Source organism: Canis lupus, chromosome 12 (assembly GCF_048164855.1).
Source record: "Canis lupus baileyi chromosome 12, mCanLup2.hap1, whole genome shotgun sequence".
Classification (NCBI taxonomy): domain Eukaryota; kingdom Metazoa; phylum Chordata; class Mammalia; order Carnivora; family Canidae; genus Canis; species Canis lupus.
The window spans coordinates 10789229-10811070 of NC_132849.1; the positions used below are offsets into that span (position 1 = coordinate 10789229).

General features: G+C 48.6%; 1 protein-coding gene across 1 annotated transcript; it reads right to left on the minus strand.

The window, feature by feature from the left end:
- Positions 1–606: 606 nt before the first annotated feature.
- CD2 (CD2 molecule) lies at positions 607–13106 on the minus strand. Its single transcript, XM_072769632.1, has 5 exons — positions 12912–13106; positions 12492–12791; positions 8077–8313; positions 4505–4627; positions 607–1388 (listed from the first exon to the last, which is right to left on the minus strand). Exons 1-5 carry the CDS (start codon positions 12970–12972, stop codon positions 1090–1092), a joined length of 1020 nt encoding a protein of 339 aa, XP_072625733.1. The 5' UTR covers positions 12973–13106; the 3' UTR covers positions 607–1089.
- Positions 13107–21842: the final 8736 nt, after the last annotated feature.

Genomic DNA, 21842 nt, shown 5'->3' on the forward strand with positions numbered 1-21842 from the left:
GAAGCCAGGAGCAGAAGGGCGGACGGGACCACAAACATGGCACCAAACATTTCAAAGCAGGTGCCTTCTCACCGCCTATTGTTTAAAACCTTAACTGAAAACTGTCTTGCTTTTTTTTTCTTTCCACTTCCCCCAGTATAGCTAGCATAGCCACTAGCTGGGGATGGGCGAGGATCTTTGCCTAATGGCCATTCAAGACACTCGGGACTTGATTCCACTGAGTTGGCTTTCAGCCTGCCCTTTGGTGGTGTTTGATAGGCTCATGGCAGCACCAGTATTCACAGATTCCCATCTTTTTAAGGATGATTCTACAGATCATTGTGACTATGTCTGAACAGTCAAGGAAGTGACACCCAATTGCGTTTGCTGGTGCCTGTTGTTGCAGTGTGCCCATGGGGATTTTGATTCTTAGACATGTCTGCAAATAGCTTGTTGGGCCAGCACCGCAGCTCAGACCTGGGGAGCATGTTCTGGTTGTTCCAGGGAGCATTCGGTGGCCCAGGCGAATTGGGGTGACCAAGTTTGATCCTGCTGTCACACCACCCAGCCCCTTTCTCTTCCAGCAGCTTGATGCTGGGCTTCTTTCTACAATGAGCAGACACTGGGTCAAATCAAAGCTTTTATTTCACTTCTACCCCCAAGATGATGGAGAAGTGTCCACCAGGCACATAAGAAACCCTCGAGAGGGTCTCTCGAGCAGGTAGGCCGCTTGCAGTGAGGCACGGATACAGTGAGACATCCCGTGTCTGCCCATGATCTGAAGGGGAGGCAAGGAGATCTCTAGAACTTTGTGCTTGGTGGCCCAACATCCTGATGCTGGCACTTATATTGCTAGCCCTTCCTGGCCTGCTGAGGATCTGTGAGGAGGCCGGAGGCTCCGGGTGTTAAGGCACGTGGATGAGCTAGAAGCCGCAGACATGGCCATGGCCCACAGCTCCAGGAGGTGATAATTCTAACTGGCATAATGCACCTGGTGGAAGTGCACATGTGCTCCCCTGCAGGGGGGAAACTCCACAGTGCTTTGGTGGGAAAGAACAATTTCTATGTCTCTTACTTAGAAGGAGAGGACAACTGTGTTGGGAGACAGAGTTACGAGCTTTCAGTGGCCCCATGGGGAGGTTTCGGTTGAACTCGAGGCCGAGGGAGGGGAGGACCCTTCTGCTGGTGAACTTGTGTGGCCGATGGAGCAGGAGGCTTCTTCTGCTGGTGGTGCTGGACGCGGTGGCTCGGAGGCGGGGGCCGATGACAAGGGGCCTGGGCCCGATGACTAGGTGGTGGCGGAGGTTGGGACACAGCTGGATTTGGAGGAGTTGATCCTGGAAACTGACGGGGCTTCCGGCCCTTTTCCTTGGTGGTTACTCTGTGTGCTCGTGGCCCCAGCTCCTCATCTGCAACAGCAAAACCTCTAAGAGTTCTCTTGGTAAGATAGGATCAGTGTAAGAATTTATTGAGTGTACCGCCTACATACAAGACGACATGCTAGCTGTTTGGGGGGAATGCAGTGAGGAACCAGAAGCCACCTCTACCCTCTAAAATTTCCAGGTCCTGTAGGGGAGACAGAATCACCTTGCCAGCAGGGCAGAGCGAGAGCCCAGGGCTTTCAGGGCCTCAGGGGGCCAGAGGCAAAAGAGGCAGGTAGAGGGCCTTGATGGGAAAGAACAGGCCCTCTGGGGCCTGTGTGCTAGGGTGTCTGGGCGTGGAGAGGGCACTCAAGTGCTCTCAGAGCCTCGCCTCTGGGTTATCCTAGACACCATGCCCTGAGAGCACCTTGTGGTTAGAGCCCTTGGGTTAGGAGCTCTATAGTCAGAGGGGATGTCAGTGACCACTTGCCGTCAGATAGGTTTCCCTGTTAGCTCTGCCTTTCATCCAAGTTCCGCTCTAAGGCAGCCCATATTCTGGTGCGGGGGCTGTTTAGTCCTCAGAAACTTACTGGTTTTCAGAAATTCATAGGCAAGTCCCATCCTCTTGGGCTTGGAAGGACAAGAATTCTCATCCCGTCACCTGTCTGGGATTTTCTGTGATGTGTGACAGCAGTCCATGAAGACAGGCCCACCACTCCCAATAATGGGAGTTACTTGCTGTTTTATAACCACACAAGGTGTCTGTGAGGAGGCTTGGCCTCTCTAGGCCTTAGGGGTCCCTCTGGCTTCCCTGGCCTCCCCTGGGGCTACAAGGGAGGATCCCAGTCCCTCTGTCCGAAGCCATCCTCGCAGGGCAGCTGAGGGAGCTGGGAAGAGGACATTCTCCTGTGGCCAATGCATGGCGCTCACATTGGCATGGGCGTGTGCAGCTGAGCCCCCTCTGAGCATGGCCTTGTACCTTCCCGTGAGGGTGTCAGTAGGACGGCCTCTCCTGATGGCTGGAAATCCAGGCCTCAGGCAGCTATGAATGTGAAGACTCAGGGTCTGAGGACATGGTGGCAACATGCAAGGGGACAGCGTGCTGTAAGCGCAAAAGGTAAAGGGCACAGAAAGAGGAAGAGCCCACCCTCTAAGTCATCTTTGGTGCCCTGAGGCAGCTGAGGGCCTGCTGGGAGGCCCAGTGGGAAGGGCTTTGGGGAGGCCTCTTTCATCCCCTCTGAGGCAAGCTTGGGCTTGCCAGTCTGTTCACCCCCCTCTTTGTACATGTGTTCTTTAAACATTTATTTTCCATCTTCTAGACTTAGGTGCCACTGCTACGTGGCAGTGATGGCTCAGATACCAGCTGGTGACGGGACAAGATACTCACCCTCAAGAAGCCTAAAATCGAATGACACACACCAGGACTGCCAAACCACAGGCCCAGAGCCGCCAGGGAGGTGCAGAGTCCCAGAGCTCTGGGGGGACGAGTGGGGTGTGGCCAAGTGGCTGAGACCCCAGGCTGCCTTGCACAGATAGGTGAGCTGGGGCTCTGAGCAGGACTTTGGGGCCCAGCGTGCTCACCTCCATTCCCACAGTCACTGCCCAAATGTCTGCTCCTGGGAATTCCTCCAGGCTCAGTGTCCTTCCTCACCCCACCTCCTGGTTATGCACCCAGGGTCCAGGCTAGGATGAAGCAAGCAAGGCACCCAGGGTACAGAAATGAAGGAGCCTCACTCTCAGGGGTGGGCAAGGTTAGGGTGAACCCTGAACATGGTGGGCTCCTCCAATTGCACGGAACCCCTTGCTTCTATCACCCTCGTTCTTGACTCAGCCCACTGGCCATAGGATTTGGGGGAAATCATTTAACCTCATTGAGCTTCAGTTTTCTCATCTGTATGGATATGATCTATCTCATGAGATCACTCGGAAAGTTGGATATGATAATGAATGCAAAGCATTATATTACAGAGAATGAGTGCCTGACACAAGCTAATTATCATGTGGAAAGCAGAGATCACCTCGTCATGGGCTCACATGTGAGGTCCACCTTGGAAGACTACGTGATCTTGGAGCAGTAGGCAATGGAGAAAGGGTCTTTGCAAGGGGACTTGGGCAGAAAACGGCCTGAGTAGGGCATTGGGGTGAGGGAGCCATGGGTGCCTATAGGACTCAGCAAGCAAGTCTGCTCCGTGGGGGGCAGAAAGGGCTGGAAAGATGGCAATGGAAGCATGGCGCCATTCTGGGGGCAGAGGCGTGGCAGGACATGGGGCTGAAGGGCAATGGCCTGAAGGGGACCCGAGGCAAGAAGTCTGAAGCAAGGAAGCCAAATCATCCTGGGCCCTCTCTAGGGAGAGACCCAGCATCAGAGGACGAAGTCCTACTGTGAAGATCAGACTGCACAGAACCTGAGGGGCTTGCTTGCCTGGCTGCATGTCTTGCTGTGGGCCAGATGCACCCTGCTGGACCCGCCTGCAGGATGGGATCCCGCACACCCAGAGCCTGCAGGGACACCTGACGTGCCATTATCAGAACCCACTGCCTTGGGTAGCTGTGCCCCCTAAGCCAGCTCCTCACTTAAGAGCATAACATTTTCCTTCTTGGTGGGTTGTTGGACAGCCCCGATTCGAGAAAGAAACAGTCCAGCATTAGCATATCCCCTCTAAAGAATAAGTTGGAAGAGAGGGTATAACTCCCTGGTTTTAGACCAAATGTGTCCTGTGGGTCTCTGAAATTTTACCAGTGTTCCTGGGAGCGTGGTCCTGAACACACCTTGCCCTCCTCCCCCTCCGCCCCCACTCTAGAGGGGATGTTTGTTCATGGAGATGACGTTTTGAAACAAATCATTCTACCCACGTAGAGTTGTGTGGTTCATTCAGAATATGTCCACACAAGACTTTCATCGAGTCAGCCTAGTGGTGGATTCCAAGGGGCCAACTGGGATTCGGCTTCTCAAAGCTCTCCCTCTGTCACCACCGAGAATTTGTTTTTCAAAGACCAAGCTAACCAGAGAATGGAAAAAACTGTAACCGCTGGTTATAACCCTGACATTCTGAAACTACCAGTCCCCATTATTTTCTTTCCAGACTCGCAGTGTCATCCCCATGAGTTGTTTCCACGGGGATTTTGTCCGGGCCTGCGGGTGGGACAGACGTGGGGGAGCTTACCATTTCTCCTACTGTTCTGTTTTTTTCTCTTGTTGATGTAGAAAATGAGTAGTGTCATAAAGATAATGAAGATGGTGCCTCCTCCACAAATGCCAACAATGAGATAGATGTCCAGGCCCTTCTCTGCAAGAGAAACAGAAGTGGATGGAGGGGAGGGGTCCCAGGCAGAGGGGCCACTTCATTGCTCTGGCCAAGGACCCCTGCCTCCCACGTGAAGCAGATCAAAGAGGCTGATGGGGCTTTTCAACCTCAGAGAAGCTGAGCTCATGGAGGCTGTCACTTGTGGCGATCTCTGATAGGACACGGAGTCTGGGATAAGCCCCCCACCCCCACCCCACCCAGAGGGCTCCTGGGAGGACCGCTGCTCTGGAGTAGAAGTGCCAACTTCTTCATGTACCGGGGCATGGTCCACTGCCCCTGCACCACCACCACTGTCAATGAGCACGTCACAGAAGTTTAGCTTTGAGAAGGAACTTAGAGACAATCCAGGATCACTTCTGGTTTCACAGGTCCAGAGAGGGAAGATGGGTTGCCCGGGGCCACACAGTATCTGCTCATGGGTGGTGCCTTCAAGCAGCCCCGTAAGTCCACGTTTCTGCATATTTATCCACCTTCATCTCTGGCTGCCCTCCTACACCATGGTTTTTGGTTTTAGGGTTTTTGTTTTGGGGGGCTTTTATTTTTGACCAGGCAGTTTCCAAAGACTCAGGGTAAATATTTCACTTGCTCAGCCTGCTGGTCAGCAGCGCCTCCCAGATTTTCCCTGGCCTATGAGAGAAACCCAGACACACAGTGAGTTAGCCGCGGTGGTGGATTTGATCTTCGGCTCACAGAACTTCAGCCGCCACATTGCAATGAGGATGACCATTCAGTGTTCAGAGAAATGGATTTGAATCCAGGCTCTTCTAGGACAGAGCTGTGTGACCTTTGGCAAGCTACTACACCTCTCTGAGCCTATTCCATCCTGCATAAAAGGGAGATAATGAGGCTTACATCACAGGGTAGCTGTTGGAGGTCAATCAGATAATGGATGTGAAATGCTTTGTAAACTGTAAAACAACACACAGAGGCGAGCTCTTGCTCTTAGTAGAGCTCTGGGCACTGGCGTTTCTGGAAGCTGTTTCCCCAGGGCGAGAGGTACTGGGGCACCTGCCCTTTGAGAGTCAAGGGTGGTTCTGGAGCCAAGGGGCTGCCAGAGTCTCTCTCAGGCTGCCCTTCCCAGGATCTGACCCAGTGGGAACAGGCGGGGGAGTAGGGGCTGCCAGCACTCAGCCTCTTTGAGTTCCCATACAGGGTGGCCACACCTCTGTCTGGGGCACTCATGGACACAGTGGCACGCCTTACACCATCTGCTCTCAGGTCTGTTCAGCCGGGCCCTCCACCGTGCCTGGGGTGCTCTCCACAGAGAACATTCCAGCCTGTCTCAGAGGCTGCATCATTTAAAACCACGTCCTCACCATCTCTGAATGCAAGCATACCGCTTCCTGTATGCCCTCTCAGGGAGGATGCACCCCTAAGTTCACGTGATGTGGTCCCTCCACTTCCAGACCTGCTCCTCCCTCAGTGTTTTGGTTTCGAGTGTATGCTCCCTTTTGCTGAGCCAAATGAGTAGTCTTTTCCTGGCCCCTCTTGGGCTTGGACCTCGAAAGGCATCCCTTTGAGGGTCTCCAAGAGCACCTGCACCTACCCTACCTCCCCCAGGTGTTCTTCCCATGTCTTTAGTGGCCCTTTTCCGGACCCTGCATCACAGAGTAAGAGACATGAATGCTCTACCTTCGAGCCTTGGCTTCTCCCGAGGGCCTCCCTGACTCCCTGAATCCCCAGTGCACACCCATTTCTATGCTGGTGGGATCTGGTTAAAATAACCACAAAGAACAGGGTTGCCAGATAAACCACAGGAAACCCAGTTACATTTGAATTTCAGATAAACAATGAATAATTTTTAGTACAAGTATGTCCCTCCTGGAAGGGGGAAAAGAGGTCGTGAAGTCCAGGGGGGCCAGCTTCACTCACTGCGACTTTGTGGTGGGGGTTGTGAGGTCATGGCTGGTGAGCTGACATGGGGGTGAGGTGATGCCGGTCTAAGTGTGCAGTTGGCAGCCTCTAAGACGGCCCCCCATACCCCCCACCTCCTGGCATCCCCATCTTTGTGTAATTCCCTCCTATGCACATGGCCTAGGCTTGTTGAGTTGCTTCTGAAGAACAGAATATAGCAGATATGATTGGGATCTCACCCCTGAGACTAAGTTACGAAGACAGCGTGGTGGCTTTTGCCTTGGGTGCTCACTCTGGCTCTCTCTGATCCTGCACCCAGAGCCGCTGGTAGCCACATTGTGAGGCGGCCCAATGGTTCCCACGAGCAAGCCCGGACATGGGTCCTCCCTCAGCAGAGCCTGGACCTGACTGACATGACTGTGTTCCCTGCCAGCGTCCTGACTGCAGCCTCAGGTAAGATCCCCCGGCTAAGTCACCCCAGACTCATGACTCACATGGAGCTAGTCACTGTGTTTTAAACAGGGGTCATTTGTTACGCAGCGGCAGATAACTCCTTCAGAGCATATATGAAAAAGTCTTATGTGTTGCCTTCGGACCAGCTCCGGGCTATTTCCTGAGGTAACCAACCAACCAACCATAGTCCCTGTCAAATCTCAAGGCCTCTGGCTGAGTAGCTACTTTTTTGTGTTCAGTTTCCTTCAGAGGGGTTAAGCAGACGGCATGGGAAAGGTCATCACAGTGGACCAAGAGTAAACCCTCAGGGATCATGGGGCTCGTCCTCTATGTGGACCGGGAGGCTGAAGCCCAGAGACGGAAAGAAACTCTGACAAGGTGATCCTGTCAAAGATGGACAGACATGAGCTAGACTTTCCCAGAGCTCCCCCAAGAGCGGGCTGCCCCTCAAAAATTACTTCCGGGACTCATGTCAAGCAGGGACTCTGGGGGAAGAGCTTAGACTGTTGGGGTTTCAGGACTTCCTGGTGCTGGCACCAACGTGGGGCTGTCAGCTCTGCGGCAGGGGGAGCATTACCTCACTGGGTCCACCATCCTCTCTGGCCTTGAGCTCATCCTCTCTCCATGCCCCTAATTTCTGGGTTTCTACCTTGGTCCTGGTAAGAGGTACTGCCCATCCCCCTTCCTGATAGTAATCTTTTTTGCTCCCTTCTCCATCATGACCCTGGGAGTCATGATCCTGGCCCCGACTAGCTGAGGGACCTTGGGCAAGTCAGTTTACCTCCCTGGGAAATGGGGGTTTGCATGAGATAACCTCTAGAGCTCCTTCTACTCCTTCAATCTGGCCATTCCTTCTCCCAGAAGAGGATCTTTTTAATTGCCTGAGATTAAATTGTGCTCCTTGGAGGGATGCCCAAGACTGGTAACCATAGGCTACCACCTCTTCCCTCCTCCAAGGCTTCACTGAAGGGTTCCGGGAGGAAGAAGTGTGTTTTCAGTTCTCACCCTGAGCTCGGGCTGCCTCCCAGGCAGGTCTCTCTACGCTGAGCAAGTCTCTGCCCTGGAGCTAGCAGGCTGGATTTGGGAAGTGAGCTCGGAATGTCTGACCAGTGCTTGCCACGCACCTGAACAGTTGATGATTTTCTCTTCCCTTTTCTGGCTGACTTCATTTTTTGCTGTGCAACTGACTGTCATTTCCTGTTGGGATGTCCAATTCCATTGCACGATCGTCATGTTAAGAAGGTTTTTGATCATGGTCTGATTTACATACAGCATTAATGTAGGGTCAGTTCCACTTGTTATCTCACAGGTCAGGGATTGGTTGCCACAACTCCAGAGGATCTTAGGTGTTGAGACCTTTTCTGGAAAAAAAAAAAAAAAAAGATCCAATTCATGAACCAATTTTCTTATTTTAATAGACACACTTATTTTTAGAGGGGAGAATGGAGTTAGTTAGGGGCCGGGGAACAATTTCCAAGACCACTATCCATTTTTGAAAATCATTAAAAAATTTTTTATTTTTTTTAAGATTTATTTATTTATTTATTTATGATAGGCACAGAGAGAGAGAGACAGAGAGAGGCAGAGACACAGGAGGAGGGAGAAGCAGGCTCCATGCCAGGAGCCCGTAGCGGGACTCGATCCCAGGACTCCAGGATCGCGCCCTGGGCCAAAGGCAGATGCCAAGCTGCTGAGCCACCCAGGGATCCCCTAAATTTTTTTTTATATGGCACATTCAGCACAATTTTTTTTTCTGGTGAAGTTCATAGCTACATTATATGAGTGAAAAAAATATATCAAATGTTTATGTGCCATTTTATACCTTAAAATGTTTTCACACACACAATATCATTTAATCCTAACAAACAGGAGAGGTTGGTGTTTTCTTGCCGTTTACAGAGGACATACCCAAGACCTGAGAAGTTAAATGGTGGTCTAAGGGCACCCACTAACAAGTGACAGATCAGGGAAAGAGTCTGCTCTCCCAAGTCCAAGTTCAGTAGCATGGGTAAGATGGTTAACATGTTCTGATCCCCACAAGCCTGAGGAGATGCAATGCTTCAAAGCAGCTGGGAACCCTACCCTGGAGGCATCGTTACATGTGTGGCCTGGGACCCTGGTCACAAACAACTCCCTCTCCCTGCTACCATCCACCAGGTCCTGGGAGCAGAGGGCCAGGTGTGCAGCTCAAGCTCTGGGGTGAGTGGGCCCCAGCCCCATCCAAAGCTGCTCAAGCCCTCACCGTGCCTCACCGGGCTTCATCTGTAAGAGATGGATAAGCAAGACATGCCCCACCTGTCAGAGATGACATGCGACAGAGCCCTGGGCAAATCGTTAGGTACCAATGTCAGTGCGGTTCCTGTAATATTCATAATCGTCAACTCCTTGCCTCTCTTTTTCTGACACCATAATATGCCAAGGCTGTGTCATGAAAGACAAAGTCCTTTGCTTCAGATGGCGCAGGTCCAAATCCTAACCCCACCACTTCTTACTTTTGTGACCTCCTCCTTTTTTCTTCTCTTCTGGTCTTGATCTCACCCTTACTCCCCTTCCCCAGGCTTGCCACCTTTTCCTCTCAACTTCTCTCCATTCATTATGCAGCTGGATGGCTTCTTTGTCAATGATTCCCTCTTTGCCTGCCTCCCAGCCAATGGATCTTCTCCATCAACTTTTCCATCAGATTTCATTTCTGCCCTAACATATCCACATGCAGAAATGAACTTTTCTTCCCATCGCAAGATTCTGGGTGATTCAGTATGAAGAGGATGGACGGTCAACAAGGCAGGGTCAGTGCAGAGTCTAGGGGTCAAGTTAAGGTGTTTACTTGTCTTTTTAAAATGGAAAGAATCTTTTTTTATTTATAAGGTTAACAACCAGTCATGGTAAAAATTGATCAGAAGCAACAAAATGCGGCAAGATTAAAAATCACATGCAATTCTACTACCCAGAGCCAATAATTATTAATATTTTGTTGTCTATCCTTACCTTACCAGGTGATTTCTATACATAATACATATATAAATAATGTTTTAAAAACTAAAACGGGATCAGATGATTTTGGAGACTGCTTCGTCCTTACCATTGATCTATTATGAAATTCTTTCCTTTGTGGACATTGATATTCACCCTCTATCATCTCTTAGATGATGTCTTCTTAATTTAATGTATACCTGCTGGGGACTTTGCAATCCCTTCCAGTATTTCACTAATATAAACCTTACAGTTATGACCAGGTTCCTGAAGCCACGTCTTTGTGCATATTCTCCCTGTGAGGTGGCTTCCTGGAAGAAGCATGGCTGGATCAAGTGGGGGCACATCACATAGATGAGAATGCCTTAGTTCTAGGTTGCTGGGATTTATTCATTCTCCCCTAACACATGCTTTTAAGAGAGCTTCCAATGCCTCTTTGGCCAGGGGCAGCAGCCCCACCAGTAAGGAGATATGGGTACAGAAACTGAAGCTATGAGCAGCGTAAGGAAACAGGGATGGGGGAGGGTGTTAGCATTTTGCAAATGGGTATGGGGTTCCAAGTGCTGCAGGGCACCTTTGCTTCCTTGTCTCATTGTACATCCCATGGACCTATCATTACAAAGATCAGACTCGGAGCAGAGAATTTGCCTGAAGCCATGTGGCAAATAACAGGGACCAAACCACAAACTGAATTAAAATGCTGTGTGACACTGGCACACACACTGGCACACACACACACCAGGCGGCTGCTGTGCCATGGAAAGATCTGTCTTTTGGCCAAGGAATGAGGGGGTAATGAGAATGTTCTAAAATCAACTGTGTGCTGGTTGCACAGCTCTGTGAATATACCCGAAGCTGATGAAGTGTACACTTCAAGTGGGTGAACTTCTGGTATGTGAATTCTATCTCCAAAAAGCTGTTTGAGGGGGAAAAAATGTCACCATCCTCGTTGAGGGAAGCCCCGGAGTTGCACCCTGGCTCCACTCCTGTCAAGGTGTGAGACTGTGGAGAAGTCACTTCTGTTTCCCTCCAGATAGTAAGAGGACAATAACAACTAGCTCTCAGGGTTGTCTGGAAACTTAAATAAGATCATGGAGCAAAGCATCTGACACCGGCTGGTAAGCCATTATCACCGTGGGCGTTACTAGACAAGACACAGATGTGTGGCTCCTGTTCAGAAGGGAACACTTGAGCCTGTATGGACAGGAGTCATGAGATCGGTGTTCTCAGAGCCCCTGAGCAGAGGCCACTTCCAGTCCTGCACCATTTCTGGAATGTGCTCTCCATTTAAGGCTGCAGAACTGGGGTACGGAGAGTTGTCACGTGAGCTGGATACGGGAACTGGGTACGGGGAGCTGGAATGGAGGGCTGCTGCCAGGCCCACGTGCAGACAGCAGGGCTGGAAGGTGACCCTGGGGAGGGGGAAGGGGCCCTGCCTCTAGCGACATTTCCTGTGTGAAGCACAGAAATACTGGTTTGTTTGCTCGCTGCATCTCTGGCTTTTGCTCATGGGGGGTTCCTGCCCTCCTCTCCAAACTGAGGCCTTCTTCCCCTTCTCCTTATCAAGCCCTGCCAAGCGTCCCCAGGCTTTGAACGTCAATGTCATTTCAATTTCACTTTCTCTTCCTTGTCTCCTGCACCCAAGCCATCTTGCCCATTCTTTCTCCATCCAGCACCCTTCATGTACTCTACTTCCCTATTTTCCAGGCACCCCTTATCGACTCTGGGGGGTCGTCGGTTCTGGCTGCCCATTAGAATCAGCTGAGGAGCTTTAGCCCAGCTCCCATGCCAGGAAATTCTGATTTGATTGTTCTGGGCTGAGACCTAGGCACCGGTAACTTTTCCTAGGGCCTCAGTTGACTCTAACATGCAGCCCGAGTTGAGAATCCCCAAGTAGTACCCTACCCCCACACACACCCCACTGGTACTGTAGCAGCAGCTCCCAGGCTCATCTTCAACAGGCCCTCCAGCACTCCCAGGGCATCACACACATACGGCCACACCTGCTGTATTTTCTGTAACCATCAGCCCAAATTATCTTCCACTTTTCATCACTCTGATGTTGAGCAGATCTGAAACAAGGGCTGTTCATCTTTAAACTTCCAGCCCTTTCCTGCCATATAAATACTCTTTCAGGGCATCGTGGCTTGAAATGTCTCTCTAAAAGGACGACCCACCTCTTTCCAGTTAGTCTGCTCCACACCCAGCTTGCTTTTTCATCATCCACTTGAAATGACCACTTTTCTCTTCTTCCCACCTGTTCCTCTCCTCCTGATCAATGCCACCTTGATCTAGGTTCTACACTCAGCTCCACATCCCCATAACCATGGAAGAGAGCATTTTCGGCAAAGAGAGTCGAACTTTTATTGGCCGTGTATCTCCCCATGCGGAGACTCCATCTCTTCCACAGGACTGGAGCCCTCCCTGAGGTGGGAGAGATGCATTAGTTCCCCTTTAGGGCTCCCCCACCCTGGCCAAGGGCAGGCTGGGGCCATTCCATAAATGTTATTCCCCAACTTGCTAAGTAGCGCCCATACTGAGATGGAGGAATTTAGGGAATGAGACTTACCTTGAATCTTCAATTGATAATTTCTTCTCAATACACTCTTTCCATCTTTATCATATATAGCCACCTTGTAGATATCGCTGTCATTCATCATCAGATGTTTAATTTTCAGAAATCCGTTTGTTGATATGTTGTATTTTCCATGTGTGTCTTTAAGTATGCCTGTTTTGAGTTCTGCAACCTTGGTTTTGCCTTTTTCCCATCGGATATGGTCTATCTTAGCATTCATTTGAAAACCAGCAGAGTCCAGGTCAAAGTCATGACCAAGGGCACCCCAGACAAGCTTGGTTTCAAGGACCTCACCTATAAAAAGCAAGACAGTTACTGAGATCTCGAGACTCACTTCCAGAGAAATTTTAGGCTATGACTTTTTGACTTTCATGCTTACTTTTGGGTCTCCAACGGAGACCCACACCAACTTACCTTTGATGTAAAAGACGAAAATCAGAAGGAAGCTGGCTAAGATTTGACATGCGAGGTTCATCTTTGGGGTTAGTTTCCTTGTTGTGATTCTGAGCTCTTCCTGCAAAAGGAACTAAAGTAAGACCAGTGGAATCCACCCTCTGAGAGCTGAACCACGTGCCTCTCTTTTTTGCTTCTTTTACAGTAGCATAGCACACACACACACACACACACACACACACACACACTCAGCAAACCAACCCTGCTGATGCTCCTTTACCAAAGCAGGTGTGTTTATTATGTGCGAGTATCTTCTTAATCACATTTTAATCCTTACAACAACCTTGGGTGGGTTTTATTAACCCCGTCAAAGAGAAAAAGAACCAAGAGGCTGAGCAAATCATTCAGGATCCCCTTTTGGTTAACAAGGAGCCAGATTTAACCAGACAGCCTGCTTTAACCAGACATTCTGCTATGCCACCTCTAACAGGACCATAATAAGTTCATTAGTGACTAGCAGCATATATTTATCCTATGATTACAAGCATCGGAGAATGTATACACGTGAAAGAATTATGAAAATGGATTTATTCTCTTCTTTTAAAGGTGTTTTAGAGGTTCTAAAATTCTTTGTGATTAAAATGAAATGTAAGTTGAGTCTCAGCTGTAAATGCTTGAAATCCCCAGATCTTATGCTCAACGTATATTTTACAACTCTATTGAAATCCAGTTAAGTAAGTAAAAACTTGTTCCTAAATAAACAAAAACACAAAGAGTCTGGAATACTGTCAAACAACCAGAACGAATCATTCAGAGCATTTACAATGGTTAATATTATAGATGGTTAAGGAAAGGAAGAGATACAGAGAAAAGGACAAGTGAGAGAGGACTCAGAGAAAGAGGAAAGAAATTTATGATTTGGGGAGAGAAATAAAGTGATGTGTTGATGAGTGTACACAGAAAAAATGCACCAAGAGAGCCAGCCACAGAAAAAAGGGAAACCTAATGATAGATTTCCAAAGTAAATGTCGTTTTGTGCTTCCTTAGGATAGAGTAAAAATCTTAAAAATTATGCTTGCTTGCTTTTTTTAAAATTTAGGCACAAATGTGGTTATTACCTCTTAGAAAGCTGCCCAGAAAATGAAGTTAAGTGAAAGCAATGGATCTCAACCACTGGGTGAAAGGATACCTACAGAGAATATTTACTTCGTGATTATTGACAAATTCCTAATGCACATCACCCACAAAGATAAACTATAATTGTGTTAAATTCTTAAATGTTAAAGAAACTGTGATAGTGCTAAAAAACATTCACAGAAATATATCTTCATATCTTTGAGCATAGGAGGCCTACCCACATGTGCTATATGATCCAAAAGTAATATAGAAAAAATGGACAAAATTGACGAATAGAAATGTAATATTTATTTATTGGCAAAGAGATGAGCAAAATGAAAAGACATGATGGAAAATATTTGCAATACATATGAAAAATTATTAATATACAAGTTATGGAAATTATTACTATAATAAGAAAACTCAGTTTTTTAAATGTAATTTAAAGATACAAATGAACAGTTTATAGAAGAAATTCTTAATAGAAGAAATGTCAATAAACTTATCAGAGGATATCTAATACAGCTATGAAATACCATTATCACCACCAGATTGGCCAAATTAGAAAAGATAATAGTTTACGTAGGATACAGGTAGAAACATGCACCTTCATATAATATTGAAGGGAGTACAAATCCACACCTCATGGGGGATGAAATTTGGCAATTTCTATCAAACTTCAAAATATATATATATATATATTTTTTTTTTTTTTTTACCTAAGTAATTTTAACTTGAGAAATCTATTCTACACAAGTATTTACATAAATGTGGAAACATTCTGTCCAAGGGCATTTGTTGTAGCATTTTTCTGTAATAGAAAATTGCAAACACCTAAAATGATGGCAGATTCATATTATGAAATACTGCACAATGGTCAAAACAGGATAAAGTAGACTAAAAAGTGATGATTATACTGTATCATATCACATTACATAATTACTGAATTCATGGAAAAAATTCTAGAAGGATTCTAGAATTCTAGTTCAGCATCTGGAAGGATGCTGAAATTTAACAGTGCTCCTCTTTTAAAACTTTAGATTTTGAAGAGGCCAATTAGAAATTTGCACTTTATACTTACCTGCTTCTGTGAAGTCAGAAATTCTGTTAACAAACACATTAGTTTTGTAATGCAAAGTTTTTTATCTATTTATTTTTTAAAATAAAGGATGCTTCAGATACGTTTTTTCAAAAGTGTATGCAGATTCTTTTTTTGAGGGGGGATTTTATTTATTTACTTGACAGAGAGAGAGAGAGAGCAAGCAAGGGACAGAGGGAGAGGAAGAAGCAGACTGAGCAGCGAGCTGGATTCCAGGACCCCAGGACCCCAGGATCATGACCTGACCCAAAGGCAAACGCTCAACCACTGAGCCACCCAGGCGTCCCAGTTCTTTTTCAAACAATAATTTACTCTTGCATCTCATTCAATTCTGGGTAGTAAGCATGGCTTCAAGGGCAGGAACCATGAGGAAAGAAAGATTGATGGATCTGACTATGTAAAGTTTAAAAGTTTCAGACATAAAAGCCTGTAAGAAACATTAAAACACAAAGGACTAAAGGGGACAAGATGTATGACAAAGGTTAACATCCTTAAAATTGTGTGTGTGTGTGTGTGTGTGTGTGTGTGTAAATGTAGAAAGAACAGATGGACACTTCAATGTTAAAATGGAGTCAAGGTCATAAAAGGGACCATTTGCAAAAGAAGAAATACAGTTGAGCAATAAGGCCATGAAAAAGTCTTCTGTTTATTAATTTTTGTAAAAAGTAAGTTTTAACTTAGATATTCATCTTTCATTTTTAAAAATTGAAATATACAGTGTTGACAATGGTGAAAACAGAACCTCCTTATAGATAGCCAGAAGAAATACAGACAGGTATGCAGTTTCTGGTGGAACAGCTGGCAGTGTGAATGAGAAGTGTCAACAATATTAATATTTTGACCAAACAAGTCCACAACAACGAGTTTATCCTCTGGAAATAACGAAGGGCTTATAGGACTTGGTTCTAAGTTTGTCCACTGTCGTATGCTTTACCAAAGTTGGAAGCGATTTAAACGTCCAGAAGGAGGAAATTGGTTAAGTGAATCGTGATATGGACAAAGTGAATATGAAAAAAAAAAAGTTCACAATAAACAAAACGATCCCACTTCTGCTTCCCAAGAAGTGTTCTGGGTTTGTGATTTGGAAGGTTGTCCACCAGGGAGCTGGGCCCCACATGGCGGGGTAGGGGCTATGGTTCTGTTGTGCTTGGGTGCAGTTGCTCTTCTAATATTTCTAACTTGAACATATATTGCTTTTCAACTGAATTGCTTTTTACTCTGATTCAGTAAATCAATAGATTTGATACAGTGCACCTCCCACTTAGGTAAAAGCTCCAGCACTGTGGGTGGGCACAGTCCCTGTGTTCATAGGAGAGGTTCCGGGAAAACCTGGCCAATGACTCATCCCAGTTTCTCTTTCACCATCCTCGCTGAAGTCTGGGGTTTCTCTTGCTCTGTCTTCATGGACCCTTTTTCTGACCCAATTAATACTCCTGGGGAAATAGACTAAAGGGAAGAGAGGAAGAAGACAACATTCTCGGAGGATCTGGGTGGCTCAGCGGTTGGGTGTCTGCCTTTGGCTAGGGCATAATCCCAGGGTCCTGAGATCGAGTCCTGCAGGGAGCCTGCTTCTCCCTCTGCCTATGTCTCTGCTTCTCTCTCATGAATAAATACATAAAATCTTAGAAGAAGAAGAAGAGGAACAAGAAGAAGGAGAAGAAGGAGAAGAAGAAAGCATTCCCAGAGGTTGCTTTAGAACCAACCAGTGAAACGCCCCTGGCAATGACCCCCACCGCCCTCACTCTGGGTCAGGGTAACAAACTAGCAGGATCCATGCCGTGGAAGCACTGTGGCAGTTCATACTCAGCTGACTGTCATTGGTTGTCAGATTTGAGAATGGAAGGAAACTCAGGGAAGGACCTGGCCTCCACATCTCCGTGGAGATTCATTCTTTCTTCATGTCTTCATTCATTCTTCATGTCTCCGTGGAGGGGTTTGAGCCCTAGAGGTCCAGGTCAACAGCCCAGTCCCCATCCTCCGGGACACTGCTTCCCACTGAGAGCTCAGGGTCACCTTGGCCTCTCCTGCCGTAGGAATCACTAAGTTTGGTCCTGCCTCCCAACGAAACATCCAACTCCTCCCCCTCTGGTGCTCCCCAATCGCCCCTCTTCACACCTGCCACAAGCTCAGATGAGAAGCATGAGTAGGGAGTCCATGTGTAGTAGCATTTTATGCTATAACCCGAGTATGCCAGGCTTCAAGGGTGATCGGAAAGGCCACAGCCTGCGATGGTTCGGGGCTTGCTTGTATCTGGACATTCCCATTGGAACCAGTGTCCGCTTCAGCTCCGCAGTGCGTGGGGCGTTCTCACAGAGGTGGCCACTGATGCATATTCATAGGGGGGACCTGTCCCTGAAAGCCTCCTCCTTCTTTGCCAGGTATTACCTCCTCTGGGGTGAAAACTGAATTTTCTTATCTTTTCGTGTCCCCGGCCCACACAGCAGGGAGGACAGAATCAGCCTACGGAAACAGTTTCTGTGTAAAGTCTGGGTTCCTGAGATGAGAATCACCAGCTTGGAAGTTCCCCGGGGGGTGAACACTCCTGAGAGGAGGGTGCCGACGGCCGGTTGCTAACCGTGTAATCACGTGACTGTAGAGAAGCACCCTCTGAGCCCAGCAGACCCAGCCCCCCACCTACCAGATACACGGGTAGAAGCCTGCAGCTTGTGTGTCTCTGAACCTGTTTCCACAGTTGTCAAAGAGGACAAACACTCCCTTCTCCAGCTCTCATTTTGAGAGTCAAATGAGGTGACATGTCCAGCATCCAGGGCAGTGCCTGGCCCCAAAGAGACCCTCAACAAACATTGGTTTTCTTTCCTGTTTGCCACCACATTGCTCACAAAGGGGCCTACTTAAGTGAAAAAGCTAGGGGGCAGGGCACCTGGGTGGCTCAGCGGTTGAGCGTCTGCTTTTGGCTCAGGGCAGGATCCTGGGGTCCTGGGATCGAGCCCGCATCGGGTTCCCCACAGGGGAGCCTGCTTCTCCCTCTGCTTATGGCTCTACCTCTCTCTATGTGTCTCTCATGAATAAAATCTTAAAAAAAGAAAAAAAAAAAAAGAAAAAGAAGCAGCCAGGGGCAAAAGCAAGAAGCTTCACCTTCAGAAATAAGCCAAGAGAAGCTTGAGGCTCTCAGGCCTCTGGATACTAGCTGGCATGAAAGCTTAGAATGTTAGACCAGCAGGAACCAGGAAACTTGATAAGGTTTCTTAGGCATGGACTACTTGCCTCTGCTTTTTACTTTTGGAACCTTCTTCCCCCTGTTTATTTCTCAGGGTCATTTAGCTAGAAGGCCAGTAGGCCTCCCAGGACCTGGGAGTTGGGGATTTAAGAAGCAGTGGGGCAGGGGACACAGGGAAACAGAGCCCCTCTCAGCTGCTAGGTGGGGACCACAAGCCCCGGACACAAGCCCAGAGTAAAGAAAAGAGACCTGAGGCCTGGTGGGGCTGGCGGGGAGCAGCAGGGAGTTGGAGCTGCCAGCTAGCCCTGGCCTAGGCCGGGGAGGGGTCCAGAGCCACTCCAGTGACTGCAAGCTCCAACCAACAGCAAGAGCCCAATAAATGCTGTTGTAGCAAAGACGGGACAGAAAGGGTGAGAGGAGTGTGGGTGATGGAGTTCAGGCTGGAAGACCCCCGGGTGGGGGAGGCTTTCTAACTGTTCCTACTTGCCAGCTGTGTGATCGCCAAAGTGTGAGCCTGGGTCGTGTCTGAAACGGTGAGGTGAGGGCGAGGGCATCACTCCGCTTGCTCTACTTGGATGGAAAGGTCGTGGTGAGGGCCAGATAGAGTCACGGATCAGAAACCTACACCGCACCCCAGAAGGGTTACTGAAATGCCAAGACAGTGGGGGTGGCCTCGAGACACACGTGGGGAAACCACCCGGGCCAGGTTTCTGGGACTTAGTTCAGCCACAGCCAAATCCCACAGCCCGAGAGAGGGCTAATTACTTCAGGGTCAGCAGCAGAAAAGAGAGCGAGCACCTCAGGGCCACCGAGCCCATCCATCCCCTTCCGGCTGCTTCCAGGGCTGCCTGCTTTCTGAGACCTGGAGGCAAAGTCCCTGCCTGCTCCTGCCACCCTCTGGCCAGAATCTGAACTGCACCCTTGCTCATCTCTGCAGGTGGTTAGAGCCCCTCGCGACCGGTTTGTATTTGCATTGTTCGCAGGCTACACATTTTCCCCCTCAAAAAGGACGTTCTGTCGTTTTTGCAAACGACCTTTGCAGCAGAAGCCTTTTTGTAGTTGAACAAAGCAAAGCTTGGAGAAGCTGAATGGATTTCTGGGGAAACTTGGCCAGGAGATGAGCCCCCCGAAGGAGGTGACTCTCAGACCTGTGTTCTTTCTACTGTCACCAGTGCTGTGTCGGTTAGCTCTGCCACTCCTCTGGCAGCTCTGAGTCTGAGCTTGGTGTTCTCCGGACCTCTCCCTTCCCTCCCGTCCATCATGGTTCCCAGCTCCCCAACACCCCATCTGTATCTCAGGCTGCCCAGGGGCAAGGGGTGGTGTTATGCATGCAGCCCTCCTCCCCCTGCGGACCTCAGATGGAGGAGGGAGGTGACACTGGCCCCCAGGAACCCAGGTGCCTTTGAGAAGTGGCGCCGACTGGTTCAGGTGGGATTCCCAGGCCCAAGCGCTCTGGCTGGGACAGGGGGTGCCAGTGCTGGACCTTGACAGATCAGCAGGATGTTGATTCATAAAGAGGTTAGTGAAAGACAACCATGAGGTATAGGGCGCAGCAGGAGGGAGCCTCTAAGGGAACCCACACTTTGGTCTGACACATGAGAGGAGGCAAGGCAGGAGGAGGATGAAATCCATCCTATGTTCTAAAGGCTGTCCATTCTTCGTGTCTTGCACTTACTCATTTAAGAACTCTGAACTGTGACAGGCACATATTCTGTTGATTTCTAGGGATAACAGCAAAACCAGCACCTTGTTCCATAGTATTCGGGTACCTGTTCAATGAGGGTTTACTGATGGGCTGCTTTCCTGTGCCAAGCCCTCCTTAGCCCCTGGGCTCGGGGACGTCCTCACCCACACCGGATTTACCCTCAAGAGGGGACACAGATCCTCAACCACATGGGCAAGTAGTAGAGAAGTGTTTAGGCAGTGATGACTCGGGAGGGAAACGAGGTAGGAAAGGGAAGTCGAGGAAGGGTGGGGGCTTTGCTCTTTGACAGATGTCAACCGCAGAGGTCACCCCGAGGAAGAGGTTCCGAGTGGAGGTGGAAGGGAGCTGAGGGGTAGGACTGTGGGGGAGGAGTACTCTAGAGAGTGTGGGCATAGTCCTGAGGTGGGACCATGCCTTGTGCATGTGGGGGGGTCGGGGAGAAGAGGAAGGGGCTGGCTGGCTAGGAAGTCCTAGGGGGCTTTGTTCAGAGCGGGAGCCACTCGATGCTGCCTGCTGTGCGGTCTGGTTCTTTCTGCAGAGTTTAAAGCAATGGGACAGGAGGCCTCTTTGCACTACTCTAGATTTGACTGAGGATGGGGAAGTGAGGCGGGGGGAGGCTGCATGTACAGTAAACCACCACAAACGTAGTGGAATGAAACAACCACACTGCTACCATGATTGCAGGCCCCGTGGGCTGGCTCCCCCTTGCCCCGCCGCTCCTGCAGCCCCGCAGGTAAGACCCAACATACTGGGGTGACACTGGCAACTTTTTTGGCGGGCTCAATGTCTGCACTGGGAGGGCTGGAGGACCGTTGGCCATAGCACCCCAAGTGGCCTGTGCATCGGCCTGGGCTCCTCACAGCGTGGGGGCCTCCTTCTGAGAAGGAGTGTCAGAAAGGGGGCCACCAGAGAGCCAGCATGCCTGCCTGGCTTTTTGTGACTTAGCCTCAGGAGTCCACAGTACCACATTTAAGTAAGATTATACTCTATTTGTCTTTGTTGGGCTTATTTCTCCTAGCATAATGTCCTCAGGTTTCATCCATCTTGTCACAAATGGCAGGTTGGCCTTTTCGTGGCTGAATAATATTCCATGGTGTATATCAACCACATTTTCTTTCTCCCTTCATCCATCGATGAATGGTGGTTTCTACGTCTGGCTGGTGTAAATAATGCTGCGATGAACATGGGGTGCCTATAGCTCTTCAAGACAGTGATTTCATTTCTTTCAGATAAATTCCCAAAAGTGGAATTGCCGAATTGAATGGTAGTTCTATTTTTAATTTTCTGAGGAAACCCCATGCTGTTTTCTAGAATGGCTGTGCCATCACATCAAGTGTTCTTGTGATAGAAAACAAGGAGTCAAAAAAAAACAAAAAAAAAAACAAAACAAAAAAAAACAAAACAAAAAAAAAAAAAAGAAAACAAGGAGTCACAAGAAAACTTCAGCAAGTGTTGGATATGTCTGTGCCCTTGATCATGGTGACGGTACCATGGGTGTTTGCAGATGTCCAAACTCAACAAACTGTGTACATTAAACATATGACATTCTTTGAATGTCAATTATACATTAAGTTTTTAAAAAACAACAACAAAGGAGCTCGCCAGAAGACCCCTGGAAAGGGGGCTGCACCCTCGGCTTCCATCTCCTATGGGTTTTGTCTGTTAACTTACAACTAATCCCTCCTCCCTCCCCATGGGGGACGGGGCAGTGCTGGGTGCCAACGTGTGCCAAGTGTGTATTAATAAACTCTGAACCATATTGGCAGCTTTGTGGTTTGCTGCAGCCTTTTGCAGCCTGGAAAATGCTTTCCGATTAGAAACCCCTGCTGTTTTATCTATTACATGTGAAACTGA